Source organism: Oryzias latipes, chromosome 7 (genome assembly GCF_002234675.1).
Source record: "Oryzias latipes chromosome 7, ASM223467v1".
NCBI classification, from domain to species: domain Eukaryota; kingdom Metazoa; phylum Chordata; class Actinopteri; order Beloniformes; family Adrianichthyidae; genus Oryzias; species Oryzias latipes.
The window spans coordinates 2,048,180-2,060,805 of record NC_019865.2 but is presented as its reverse complement, the minus strand read 5'-3'; the positions used below and the strand labels follow the sequence as shown (position 1 = coordinate 2,060,805).

The window sequence follows — 12,626 nt, the reverse complement described above, 5'->3', positions numbered from 1 at the left end:
ATTTCCTTTTCTTAAGGTCATTAAAGTAATTTAAGTTCTTTTTTGTTTTGAAATGTTCATATTTCAGAACATTCTATGTGTTTAATCTGTGAATGCATGCGTGTAAATCTCAATTACAAGTCTCAGCAATAACACAATCAAACACATTTCCGGGACAAATGTTATTCATTTTAATCATTGCTGTATTAGATTTGAATTGCTTTAATGTAATAGTCCTTCATTTCTCAGTAGTACATCCAAGAAAAGCTTAAACTGGAGATGAAAGCTGTGCTTTAAACCCATAAAGGTTTCAAGGTCTGTGGATTTTCTCAGTCAGGCTGACATCCAACGGTTTCACGTTCTTGCAGATGTGGTTCCTCTTTGTCAAACGGACATCTAAACATTAGAGGAGAGCCGACATTTGACATTCAGAAGTATTCCTTCTACTCACGAACGGTATTCCCAAGTATTAACCCAAAGCTGGTCGTTTATATCTGCTCTGGATGAGCTATTAGGACCTCCAACTTTTAATGAGCTGACAAATGTCCATGTATGGCCATACTGATCCCAAAAATGTAAACAACATTTGATCATTTCAAAATGCCGCTGAAGGACACATCTTTAGACTTGCTTTGGTTTTCACAACGTTCTGTCTCCATAAATAGATGTTCTATTTTCTCAGATGAGGTTTTAATGTCTTTGATGTTTCTTTTTCTGGCTGGAATGTAGAAAAATGCTGCACAGACAAAGATGCTCACACTTCCAGAGGATGCAAAAGTCCAAAGCTTTGTATGTTTTCTGTCTGAATTTCCTGATCCAGCTCTGAGCTGCAGTCAAGAACAAAAACAAAAAAACAATTTTTTAAATAAGAAGAAGAAAAAAAGAAAACCAAAGAACCATTTGGTGGTTTAGACTTCAGTTTAACCCAAGCCCTTCTTTTATCGAGAGAAATTAGACTCAGTCGGATTTGTGCGTGCGTAATTCTTGATTTGTGCGTAAATTAGGATTTGTGTATGCATATTCTTGCTTTGTGTGTGCGTAAATTAGGATTTGTGCATAAATTTGGATTTGTGCGTGATTTGTTACTCACATAATATGTTTTGTGTACAAGTTAAAAAAATATAAAATGAAAAAAATACAAAATGCAATTTACGTGTGCACAAATCAAGATTACAACAGCTTGAAACTACTTACACACACACATCTTTAAAAAACACGCACGAATCCCTTGTTACGCACACACGAAGCCAAAGTTACGCACGGATCTACCGTGAGACTGTTTTCACGTCTCAAAAATTCGTCCGTAAGTGCTGCGTTTAAATACCAGTGGAATGCTCGGTCATTAGAATTTTCCAATCAGCCTTCCCTTCTAAACGTATTTAAACGTATAATATACTTTTAATATACATATTAGCGTTTAAAAGTGAACGTCATATTCTCAGATAATAGTTTTTATTTTCCTTTAAATTTTTTTTAAGCCTTGCTACACCCACTGAAGGAAATGCGTTTAGAAGGGAAGGCTGATTGGAAAATTCTAATGACCGAGCATTCCACTGGTATTTAAACGCAGCACTTACGGACGAATTTTTGAGACGTGAAAACAGTCTCACGGTAGATCCGTGCGTAACTTTGGCTTCGTGTGTGCGTAACAAGGGATTCGTGCGTGTTTTTTAAAGATGTGTGTGTGTAAGTAGTTTCAAGCTGTTGTAATCTTGATTTGTGCACACGTAAATTGCATTTTGTATTTTTTTCATTTTATATTTTTTTAACTTGTACACAAAACATATTATGTGAGTAACAAATCACGCACAAATCCAAATTTATGCACAAATCCTAATTTACGCACACACAAAGCAAGAATATGCATACACAAATCCTAATTTACGCACAAATCAAGAATTACGCACGCACAAATCCGACTGAGTCTAATTTCTCTCCATATTCTTTCCACTTGCTGTATCCTAGATTGCAGTTTGGGTGGTACGTGCACACGCGATGAGGATTTGGGCCTTCTCACAGCACACTTTGTTTCACGCTCGAGAACGTTTGACCTTAAAGTATGGTTCTTTTGGTTACGTTCGCGTTCCATTCTTGGGCATTAAGAGAGTTGCGGCATCCGTCCTTAATAATAATAATAATGGATTGGATTTATCTGCGCTTTTCAAGACACCCAAAGCGCTTACATTGTGTCCATTATTCATTCACTCCTCATTCATTCTTGGTGATGGTAAGCCACGGTTGTAGCCACAGCTGCCCTGGGGCAGACTGACAGAGGCGTGGCTGCCATTTCGCGCCTACGGCCCCTCTGACCATCACCGGGATCATTCATGCGCATTCACACACCAGTGGAGCCACACTGGAGGCAAGGAGGGTGAAGTGTCTTGCCCAAGGACACAACGACATTTTGGCTGGTGGGAGTGGGGATCGAACCGCCAACCCTTCGATCATTGGACGACCCGCTCAACCACCTGTGCCACTGTCGTCCCCAAAATCCAAATCCAAGTCCTTGGACTCGGAAACTCCACAGTTGTGCAGTGAACGATAAGGACACTATTTAACTGCATATAAAATATAAAGGAGTGTCTTTTTGTTGTTTTATGACTGAGCTGGAATTGTTCTGATTTTCTGTCTCGGGTAGGTTTTTGAGTCTCTGCATTGATGTTCCTGAAGATTCACTGATGGATTGAAACAAGATCAGAGTGAAGAGGGGAAAAAAAGGACAGAAGCATACAGAAAAAGGAAGAGGCCATTTCTGCAGCTCCTATTTTGTTCCCACGGAACAAATGTAATCATCTGTTGAGCAAGAAATGACAAATTAAATGTAGGCAGCACAGAGGTTGCTCGGGTCCTTGTGTCTCCAGATAAGAAACAATAGATTTCCTGCAGCAAACGTCTTTGTCCGCGACAGAAAAACATGAATTGTTTGGTTTCCAAAGAATGAAATAGTATTTGAAACATCTGTGGGTTTTATTGTGGATGTGTCAGAGTTGACAGTGACAGAATCCTCCGTTCACACGAACGGACGTCATCCTGCCTTTTGTAATGTGATGGATGTTAGGAGAGGACAATTCGATTATTGCCTACGTTTGTGGCTGTTATGGTTCTCTGGAAGGAAGCACATAAAAGCTCAGATGTGAGATTTGGTTTGGCACTTAAGTGTAAAGAAGTAGAGGGCTGTAGATGAAATAGAAACCAGATTTAAGCAGCACTGGTATACCTCTGCATCACAAGCTTTTACCAACTGTTTTTACTTTGTGGCTCTCTATTTCTCAATTATTGCAAAACAAAATGCAGGAAGTCCCAAATGATAAGAGGTGGATTTCATAAAATGTTACTTTCTTGGTACTGTGAAGTGTTTATGTTAAAAAAAAACAGTTAAAACACTTTTCCACAGATTAAAAACAAACAAACAGAATCCTCTGTCTGGAATTCTAGGAGTATCCTGAAATTTCTGGATTTTTTACATTATTTTTTATGCATTTTCTTACTGCATACGTTTTAGATTAATCCGTTTCTCTCTCGTTTTCTGAAGATATTTAACCTCTTTTTGTAATATTAAAAACTGTCCAACACAAAAGGCCTTCAGCTGTCATCTGTTTGCTCAGTTGTTGGACAGAACAAATAAAAAAAAAAAGAAGATTAATCCGTTTTTGATAGATTTGGTTTCATAGTTCAAAGCTCTTAAAAACATTTTTTGTTTACATTTTTAACATGTTTGTCATAGGAGTCGCACCTTCTGTTTTTGTAGGACCGAACTCCTCCGCCTCCCCTCCCAGCACCTACCCAGCATCTCAAGCCTCTTTGGTTCCTTATGGTCATTAAATACTTATGTCTGCCCATTTAGATTTATTTAGAGCAGGGGTGGGCAATTCCAGGCCTCGAGGGCCGGTGTGTCTGCATGATTTCCAGATAGTCTTGCCCTACTCATGGCTGATTACCTGGTTCAGGTGTGTCCAGCCAATAATCTTGCCCTACTCATGGCTGATTACCTGGTTCAGGTGTGTCCAGCCAATCAGAACATGCCAGAGCAGGGTATGCTGGAAAACATCCAGGACTGCGGCCCTCAGTGCCCACCTCTGATTTAGAGGGTTAGATGATAACAGAGTATACTGGACGGTCTCAGGTACAAGGCGTCTGGATGATTACGCCGTCCAGGACGCTTCAAAACATCTGCAGCCATTAATACCCCACAAACAAATGACACGCCCGCTGTCTATTGATGAATAAAGGTTAGAAATCCAAAATCTAACGTTAAGTGTAGGCAAAGGAATGAGAGCAGGTTTTTGTATTTTTTTAAGCAGTGGTCTGTAGTATAACTCTCTTTTATCTTGTCCCTATCTTCCTCATCGGCGGGCAAAACGCTGTCTTACATGACATCACTTTTAGTTTTTGGACTTTGAATTGGAGTAAAAAAATAGCATCTCAGCCTCAATCCATTTGCTAATTGTCATTTTTATGTTTGTTGGACAGAAAAAAAAAAAATCCTGCTAAAACAAATCTGTATCCGTTTAATAGATTCATAGTCGGTTCATATCGATTGATTCGATTCACCGACCTAAAATGGCTTCAGGACATCTTTATCCAAAACTTCCACTAGTGGGACTCACAGAGAAATACCTGAACAGTGCAGGTGAAGTTTTCCAGATTCCAAAAGAATCCAAAGGGAACATTATTAGAACATCCTAACACACTGTATGGTCACATGTTTTTGCTAAATTCAATGGTAATGTTAACAAATCAAGCGGGACGTTTTAATTTTGGAGCTGCAGTTATTTGCAGTTTTGTTCCGGTCAGACAACATCTGGGAAAGCTGTGGGTGTATTTTCTAGCTCCAGGATTTCCATCTTTGCAGGGTCACGGCAGGAGTAAACCTTTAAATCATTTGGAAGTGTAGATAAGGTGGTGCAATCCATGACGAGGTTGCAAATGCTTTGAAGAAGTAAAAATGCATCAGAAGGGCTGCCTCAGTCCAGGGGTGTCAGAATCCAGGCCTCGAGGCTTGGTGTCCAACTTGGTTTCCAACCAACCTGCCATTAAAGCTCCTTCTCGGCTAAACACACCTGATCCAGGTAAATCAGCCGCAAATACGGCAGAATTTCTTTGACACCCCTGCCTTAGTCCCTACCGCCTTTACAGGTTGTTATGGGGTGTCTGGGGGCAAAAAATGGTCAAACCTGTGATGGTCTATCTAGGTCTAAGGCTAATCCAAGCGACAGGCTCTTGCAGATCACGTGCACACTCCGTGCATGTGGTATTTGCATGGAGTCAGTAAGCAGTGTTTGCATCTTAACGAATAGATTCTGGCGTAAGGACACCGTACATCATAAGTGCGTCTAACTTCAGTTAGCCTTACAAATATTCCACTTCCCACGCGATCGATATTGGTACGTACCATTTTCATGGCGTCCCCTGAGCTGGCCATACGAGGCCTCAAAGGAACGACCTGCACTCCCCTTGAGATGCAACTCTACGACCCTCCAATCCAAAAACCCTACAGCATCCGTACGGGTCAACCCCGCCCGGGTGCTTGTGACTATGAGTTTTTTTCCTGACATTTCGAACGTGCAGCTTTTGTTGTGTAGAATTTGGTAGCTTCCTCTTGGACGTGTAGTGAATGTGATCAGTTTTTGATAGTTCTGCAAATCCACTCCAAGCAGTTTCAACAAAAACCGTTTTCCACACAGAAACAGACAACTCTTTTGCTGGAAAAATGACAGTTTAGAGACACCAGTCAAGGTGTGACGCCTGTTTTTTTTGGGCCAGAGAAAACCCACACATGCAAAAACTCACTCTAAAAAGAGTATTTGGGCTGTAGATGGAAAGATAAACTCTTTAACATTGATCTAACTTAATTATTTGGTTTGGTGAAAATAAATCATTTTTTAAGTTCATTCAACTTAAAAATAACATGTGGTTGTCTGACATAGTTATTTTACCTTTAATCAACTTAATTCAATTAAGTTGGTGTAACTTTGGTATGAAGTTGTCAATGCATGATGACGTCATAACATAAGGCAGCGCAAAGAATTGTGGGATACCATTTTCTTTGCCTGTCTGGGCAGATTAGGGTCTGAATGTGACTTTTTGTCCATGGGTTTTGTTGTCTAGCTGTTTAACTCTGTTTTATTTAACTAGTAATTTAAACTGTTATGTTTATTCCTTTCTGCACCATGAGTTAGAGTGTGGGAGAGGATGATGACCAACCCCCTTGTGCGGAAAAAGTCATATGTTCCAATGGAGATGTTGCTGGGTCATTCATGTCTTTGATATAAAAATTACAAGACCCAGTGGTTGAAACTTTAGAAAAATGTGTCAATTTAAGTTGCGTAAACAAAATTGGAACCAAAAAAAATGTAAGTTAAATCAACATGTTAAATTGAATTGGATAGACATAAAATATTAAGTTGAATAAACTCAATTCAATTACGTGTTACCAATTGAAGTGATTCAATTAAGTTGGATCAACTTTTTTCTTTTTAGAGTGCTCCTCATGGAATGAACCCAGCCTGGATTTCAACCTTCTCGCTCGGCAGCCCACCTGTTTTTTTGTTTTTTACAGTTAAGCAAAAAACACACCTGCAATTTAACAAATCGGTTTGCAATCCCACGTACACAAACTTATTGTTCCCCCATATTCAAACAGAAGCCAAAAAAACTACCCAAGGACAACCTTCTTCATCCACCCTTAAACCTGTTCATCTGCATCTTCTAAAATCAAAAGCTTTAAGGGAAGGAGCTGTCCCCCGTTTGCCCGACAACTATATGAATCAAAAAAACCCGTGTTTGTGTGACCCTGAGTGTGCAGAGCAGAGGAATGACTGCTGGAGCAGAAACTTCCTGTCCTCACACATGAGAAAAGACTCTTCGTGTAAATAAACAAACTCCAGTGTGCTGCTGAAAGACTCAGTTACAGCATGTATCCTGTCTTTACATGGCAGAAAGAAAAACCTTCAGTACTTGTTAAATGTAGCAATTATGTAAATAGAAATTTTTTATTTTTACATTTTTAGAACACGTTTTGTGCAAGTATCTGGTGTTGATGTGTTCTGGTTCTTTTCCCGTCCCTAGAAACATGTGGAGGAGCGTCTCACTCTCACTGCTGGTGGCGCTGGCTCTGGGCTCAGAGGTGAGAACGCCACAAGGCACACGAATCCCAAATGAAATGCAGAATGTTGTGTCTGAATGACCACGCCGCGCAGGTTTCCCAGCCCCCGGATGTGGTCACGCTGGAGTGGACCGAGCTGGAGTTGCAGGAGAATTTCAGTGACATTTCAGCAGTCATCGGAAACGCGAGACGGATGATCCTGGCGGCTCAGTTTGAGTGCTACCTGAAGATCATCCATGATCCACCGTGGTCTGAAGGAGGTAACAGAACTGTCTGAAGTGCTTCTGCTTTAAAAAAAAAAGAGATGCGGATGCTGGTGTCAAAGCAGTTTTAGCACATCTCGGTAATCATGCGCCATATCTTTGGTCTGTTTTTATGAATCAGAACATTTTTACAGAGCTAAACAGACAACTATCAGACGCCACAAGGCCTTAGCGCCGCCTGCATCCCACAGAGACACAGGGAGTGAGGACCTTCTCAGCCGCCTCCAGCAGCTTCCTGGCAGCGTCACTCGTCCGGAGTTCTCTGAGGAAGTGCAGTCGTTATTGTGACCTTTGGAAATTTTCCATGACGTTGGTCTTTCCAAGAGAGATCTTCTAATATAATTTCTTTTCAGAGCGTTCCGAGTGGTCTTTTATTTAAGATGATGCCATTTTCAGCCCAAAATTTAAAAAAAAATCCTGTCGCTTTCTTGGACTTCATTTCTGCAGAGCGGCAGGAATTCATCAGAAAATCACCTCTGAGTTGTGGGCTGGATGGTGACACAGAGCAACCCCCCCCCCCCCCTCCCCATCTCCCATCTCTGTTTAGATGCTTTCCTACTGTTTTTTGCATCGCTAATCCTATGGTTGGGGGTATGAGGGGCTGTAAGCTTGCGGGAGATCGTGCAAACAGGTGACGGGAGGGGGGGGGGATGCCCTGCCCTGCCCCAATGGTCCCTCCCACAGCTCCGAGGTGATACTTTCTAAAGAACTCCTCCCGCTCTCCTAGAAATTGACAGCCTTTTTTTTTTTTTCGGGCTAAAAACGGCATCATCATAACTAAAAAACACTGGAAATGATTTTCCAACAGAAAGAAATATAGTTGGAGAGGGGGAAATCAGTAACTCCTGCTTGTCTAGGCTCATGCCATCTTTTAATTTAAGTGCTTTGCACGTTTCCATGCACTGTTGAGGTGGTTAGAACAGAAATGCATACTAGTTTAAAACAAATTTACCCGCAGAAGGACAGCTGGAGCTGCAGAAAGTTGCAAAGGAGAGAAGGAGGAAGTGAGGCTGAAAGAAAGGAAGCAGCCCCTTTGTTGTGCCTGCTCTCTGTTTTCGGTGCTGAGTTTCCCAACGTGGAGCTGTGGGACCTGCTCCCACCGAGTTTCCTTCTATTGTGGACAAGCGTTCAGCCAGCAAGCAGACAGTTTCACTAAACAAAACGCTCCATTGTTTAATAGATCATTTCTACCATTGTTTATGTCAGGGCTTATTAAAAGAAAAGAACGACAAATGTTTTACCTTTTTTAGAGTATAAAACAGAAGTGTTTGTACTTTTCAACAGGATAAGTTTGAGAATATCTTTGATATTAAAAAAATCAGCAACCAAAGGTTCCTGTAAAGTTTACAAAAAACTGGAGGACATCAGCTTCGTTTTTGTTACTTTCCCATTAAAATAGGATTTCTTTGTATGAATCTTTTATTATTGTTTCAAAAAAAGTATAAAATGTTCATTTATTATGGCATTTCTTACATTTCTATCAAAAATCATCATATTGTTAGAGCAGTGAAGGAGAAAGTCACGTGTTTCCACCAACGTCAGTGATGCTCTGCCAATAATGTGACCTTAAACGTCTCAGTCCCAGTCTCCTTTGGTCTGTATCACAACCATTCACTGCACTTGTCCAGTGCAGTGAATGGTTGTGAAGACAGCTTCCTGTTTTCTGGAGTGAGAGTCAACCTCCTGCTGCCCCCTGTAGGTAACTACTGCAACCGGACGTGGGACGGATGGATGTGCTGGGGCGACTCCGCTCCAGGGACCGCCATGCAGATGTGTCCTACATATTTTCAGGACTTTGACCCTGGTGGTGAGACCTTTTGTCTTCCTGTTGTATTTCTGGCTCATTTTTTTCAATGCGCTTTTATAGATGACGCTTTAAATGATAACTTATACTAAACGTATAGTAGATTAGTTCTCTTCTGGGTTTCAAAGTCAATTTGACTATTTTTTTATGGTTAGCACAAATTAATGTCAGCTAAAAAAAAGTTCAAATAAAAACAAAAAAATAACTTTAAAGCTTTTTTTTTTTTTTAAACACCCAAATCTGACCTTGTGGAGACTCTGAAGTTACAATAAAAAATAAAAAAAATATATCAAATCTTAACCGTTTGCATCTAAATTGTTTTTGCAAAGTCAAAAACAAGTGTCGCCAGCACAGCTCAAACGTTCATCAAAGTGCGACAATATTTTACAAGCATGCATTAGGCACGGTGGCGCAGTGGTTAGCACTCTTGCAGGTTTAAGTCCCTGCTGGGGGACCTGAAACAGATTCACGGATGGGGGCCCCTTTCTGTGTGGAGTGTGCATGTTCTCCTGGGACTCCGTTGATTGGTTACTCCAAATGGTCTGAATGTGGGTGTCTGATTGGGGCAGACTATCCAGGGGTGTCCCCCGCCCTCGACCACGACCGGCTGGGTTAGACTCCGGCAGCCCCGTGGTTTAGAAAATGAATGGAGGGGAAAATTAAGCAAAAGACATGATGATCTAGGGGGTCTCTTTGTATTTTAACATAGAAATGCTGTGGAACATCAATGTGTTTGTTTTGCATTTAAATATTACAGATCCTAATATTCCTCTTCAGTGTTTTCATTCAAACTTTGTGTGCACAAAATAAAAGATTTTTATGACCAAAAGAATAGTTGTTACCATTAAACAGGTTCACTATTTAAATTATACTTGTCTTCATTATTTGACATGTTTTATCTGATGATTAGACCTGTTTGGATTTTTTTTCACCACCACTGTTCCATAAATAAATAAAAATAATTCAGATTTGGCTTCAGTTCCTAAAGTTTGTTTTTAAAAATGAAAATCTTTGAATATTTTACACAACATAAAAGTTGTTTACAGTTGGAATGATATGAAATTCTTTCAGTTTGTTGATTTTTCTCACGTCTCTATTTATTATTTTTATTGTCATAAAAACCATATATTTATTTCTGTTTTACCAAACCGCTCTTTAAAAATGAAAAGAACAGAAGCTATAATTGAATGAAATTATTTTTTGGGTAACGCTTTTCTTTTACGATACAGTACTTACGGCATAGTTGAGGTATATTATAAATACCCGGTAGGTACCACATAAGTATGAACCAAATGATACCACATAAATCCACAGCAAGTACCATATATGTACCGAATAGACACAAAAAAGTACCATGAAAGGACCCAGTAAGTCCCATTAAAAGTACCTTATAAATACACTGTAAGTACTCAGTAGTTATAAAATAAGTACAATGTAAATAGCACTTAACTACGCCATAAGTACTGTACTGTAAAAGAAAGCGTTACCTTTTTTTGTAATAAGCAGGTTTCATATAAAAGCAGCACAAAGTGCTTTGAAACAGAATTCTAAATAAAATAGTTCCACAAAAAAACAGATTTAGTCATTTAAACACACAAAGTTAATCACACAAGTATTAAGATACAGCAAGAACTATATAGCAACACTTTAAATAAGATTCATTTCAAGATATTTATTTCAAACTGTTTTCAATTGGAGAATTTAGTTGTTGAGATAAGAGTTTTTAAATATTTTGTTTTATTGGGTGAAACTTTAAAGCTGGTTTGTGTTTCTGTAACAGAAAAAGTGACTAAAGTTTGTAATCCTGATGGTCAGTGGTTCCACCACCCCGAGAGCAACCGAGTCTGGTCCAACTACACGCAATGTCAGGTCCACACCAAAGACAGAGTCAAGGTAGGATGTGTCCTCTAACCAAACCAGACCTCTTTAGTTCTGCCACCTACACGAAAACAAACACATTTCAGGCTTTTATTTGTCTTTTCTTCGTGAAGAGCAGACTCCTTTGCAGCTCCACAGACCAAAATAACCAACACTTTCAGTTGGAAAGTTTGAATTTTCTCCTGTGGGATGAATCAGATCTGTCTAATCTCATCTTAGCTTCATGATCTTTCCTTTTTTTTCTGTTCTTAGCGTGTAGTTGCTGCTGTCTTCTGGTCGAACACTTGTAAAAAAAAAGGAGAATAAAGGCAGCTCTCTTCTGTAGAAAAATCCAGCTTGATTTATAAACCCCTTTAATACAAGAGTAACGCAACATGCTTTACAGGCTTGACACAAATAAAAATATTATTAGAAAACACAGAATCAAATCAAATCAAACTTTATTCATAAAATGGCGGTTTCCATGCATTTTGTGCAGCTCGAAGCGCTTTAACATTAAAAACAGAAAACACACAATATTACAGTAAAAGCCCAACCCACCCTTCCCACTCCCCTCCGTTAAAACATACGACCCATGACCCCCACGTACAAAGAATAATGACTATGTAACTTCCAAAAAAAAGAAATGTAAGATCTGGCTCTGCTGTAAGGAAACAGTATTTGGGAATCTCTTCATATCAGGAACCAGCCTGGCCAAAGGAGCATCGCCACAGCGCCCACCCAGACTGGGACAACACTGGGGTCCACTTCAGAGCGTGAAGCTGCAAAGTTAGACCCCAGCTGCCCCAGCAAGGGCAACTACCGCTGCAACAACCACAGACCAAGCCGGCAAGCCCTGGAGGAAGAGATCCCCACAAGAAACACTGGGGCTAAAATCATGATAAGAAGCTAAAATTAAAGACAAAAGATGTATAAAAAAACATAAAAATGAGAATAAGATGCATAATTAAATACATAAAATAGCCTATACTAAAACTAATATAATAAATTAGCAGTTAAAATCAACTAAAAGCTAAATTAAAAAGGTGGGTCTTGAGCCTCTTCTTAAAAACTTCTACAGTCTCTGCGGCTCTGAAGTTTTACAGCAGCCTGTTCCACAGACGAAGATGGCAGAACGAAGCCTCATCATAAGTTTTGGTTCTCACCTTAGGAACAACTAAGAGGCCTCAGGGTCCGCGAGGGCTCATACTTTAAAAGAATATCATTTAAATAAAAAGGCCCAAGACCATAAAAACATTTATAAACCATTAAAAGAATTTTAAAATCAATCCTGAAACACACAGGGAGCCAATGCAGCGATTTTAAAACCGGTGTAATGTGTTCCCGCCCTCTGGTCCTCGTCAGAACTCGTGCCGCAGAGTTCTGTAGAAGTTGTAAGTTTGAAATAGACTTTTTGGGGAAACCAGAGAGCAGGGCATTACAATAATCCAAACGAATGAAAATAAAAGCATCAGCATCTCTGTGCTGGCAAGAAAGAGGAACGGCGGACTCTGGCAATGTTCTTAAGATGGAAAATCCTGTCTTGACGACATTTTTAAAGTGTGGGATAAAATGTAGCTCAGAGTCAAAAAGTCCGCCCAGATTTCTCACACATTGA

The 12,626-nt window shown here is 39.9% G+C and overlaps 1 protein-coding gene across 3 annotated transcripts in view; it reads left to right on the top strand.

Annotated features, from left to right (window-relative positions):
• The window catches only part of LOC101159437 (calcitonin gene-related peptide type 1 receptor), a 35,625-nt gene that overhangs the window by 11,083 nt on the left and 11,916 nt on the right, over nucleotides 1-12,626 (top strand). For all 3 annotated transcript variants that reach the window (XM_023956337.1, XM_023956339.1, XM_023956338.1), the window contains exons 2-5: nucleotides 7,048-7,105; nucleotides 7,179-7,344; nucleotides 9,047-9,154; nucleotides 10,932-11,044. In XM_023956337.1, the coding sequence (XP_023812105.1) occupies nucleotides 7,052-7,105; nucleotides 7,179-7,344; nucleotides 9,047-9,154; nucleotides 10,932-11,044 (441 nt within the window). In that variant the 5' untranslated portion in view covers nucleotides 7,048-7,051. The remainder of the gene's footprint in view (nucleotides 1-7,047; nucleotides 7,106-7,178; nucleotides 7,345-9,046; nucleotides 9,155-10,931; nucleotides 11,045-12,626) is intronic.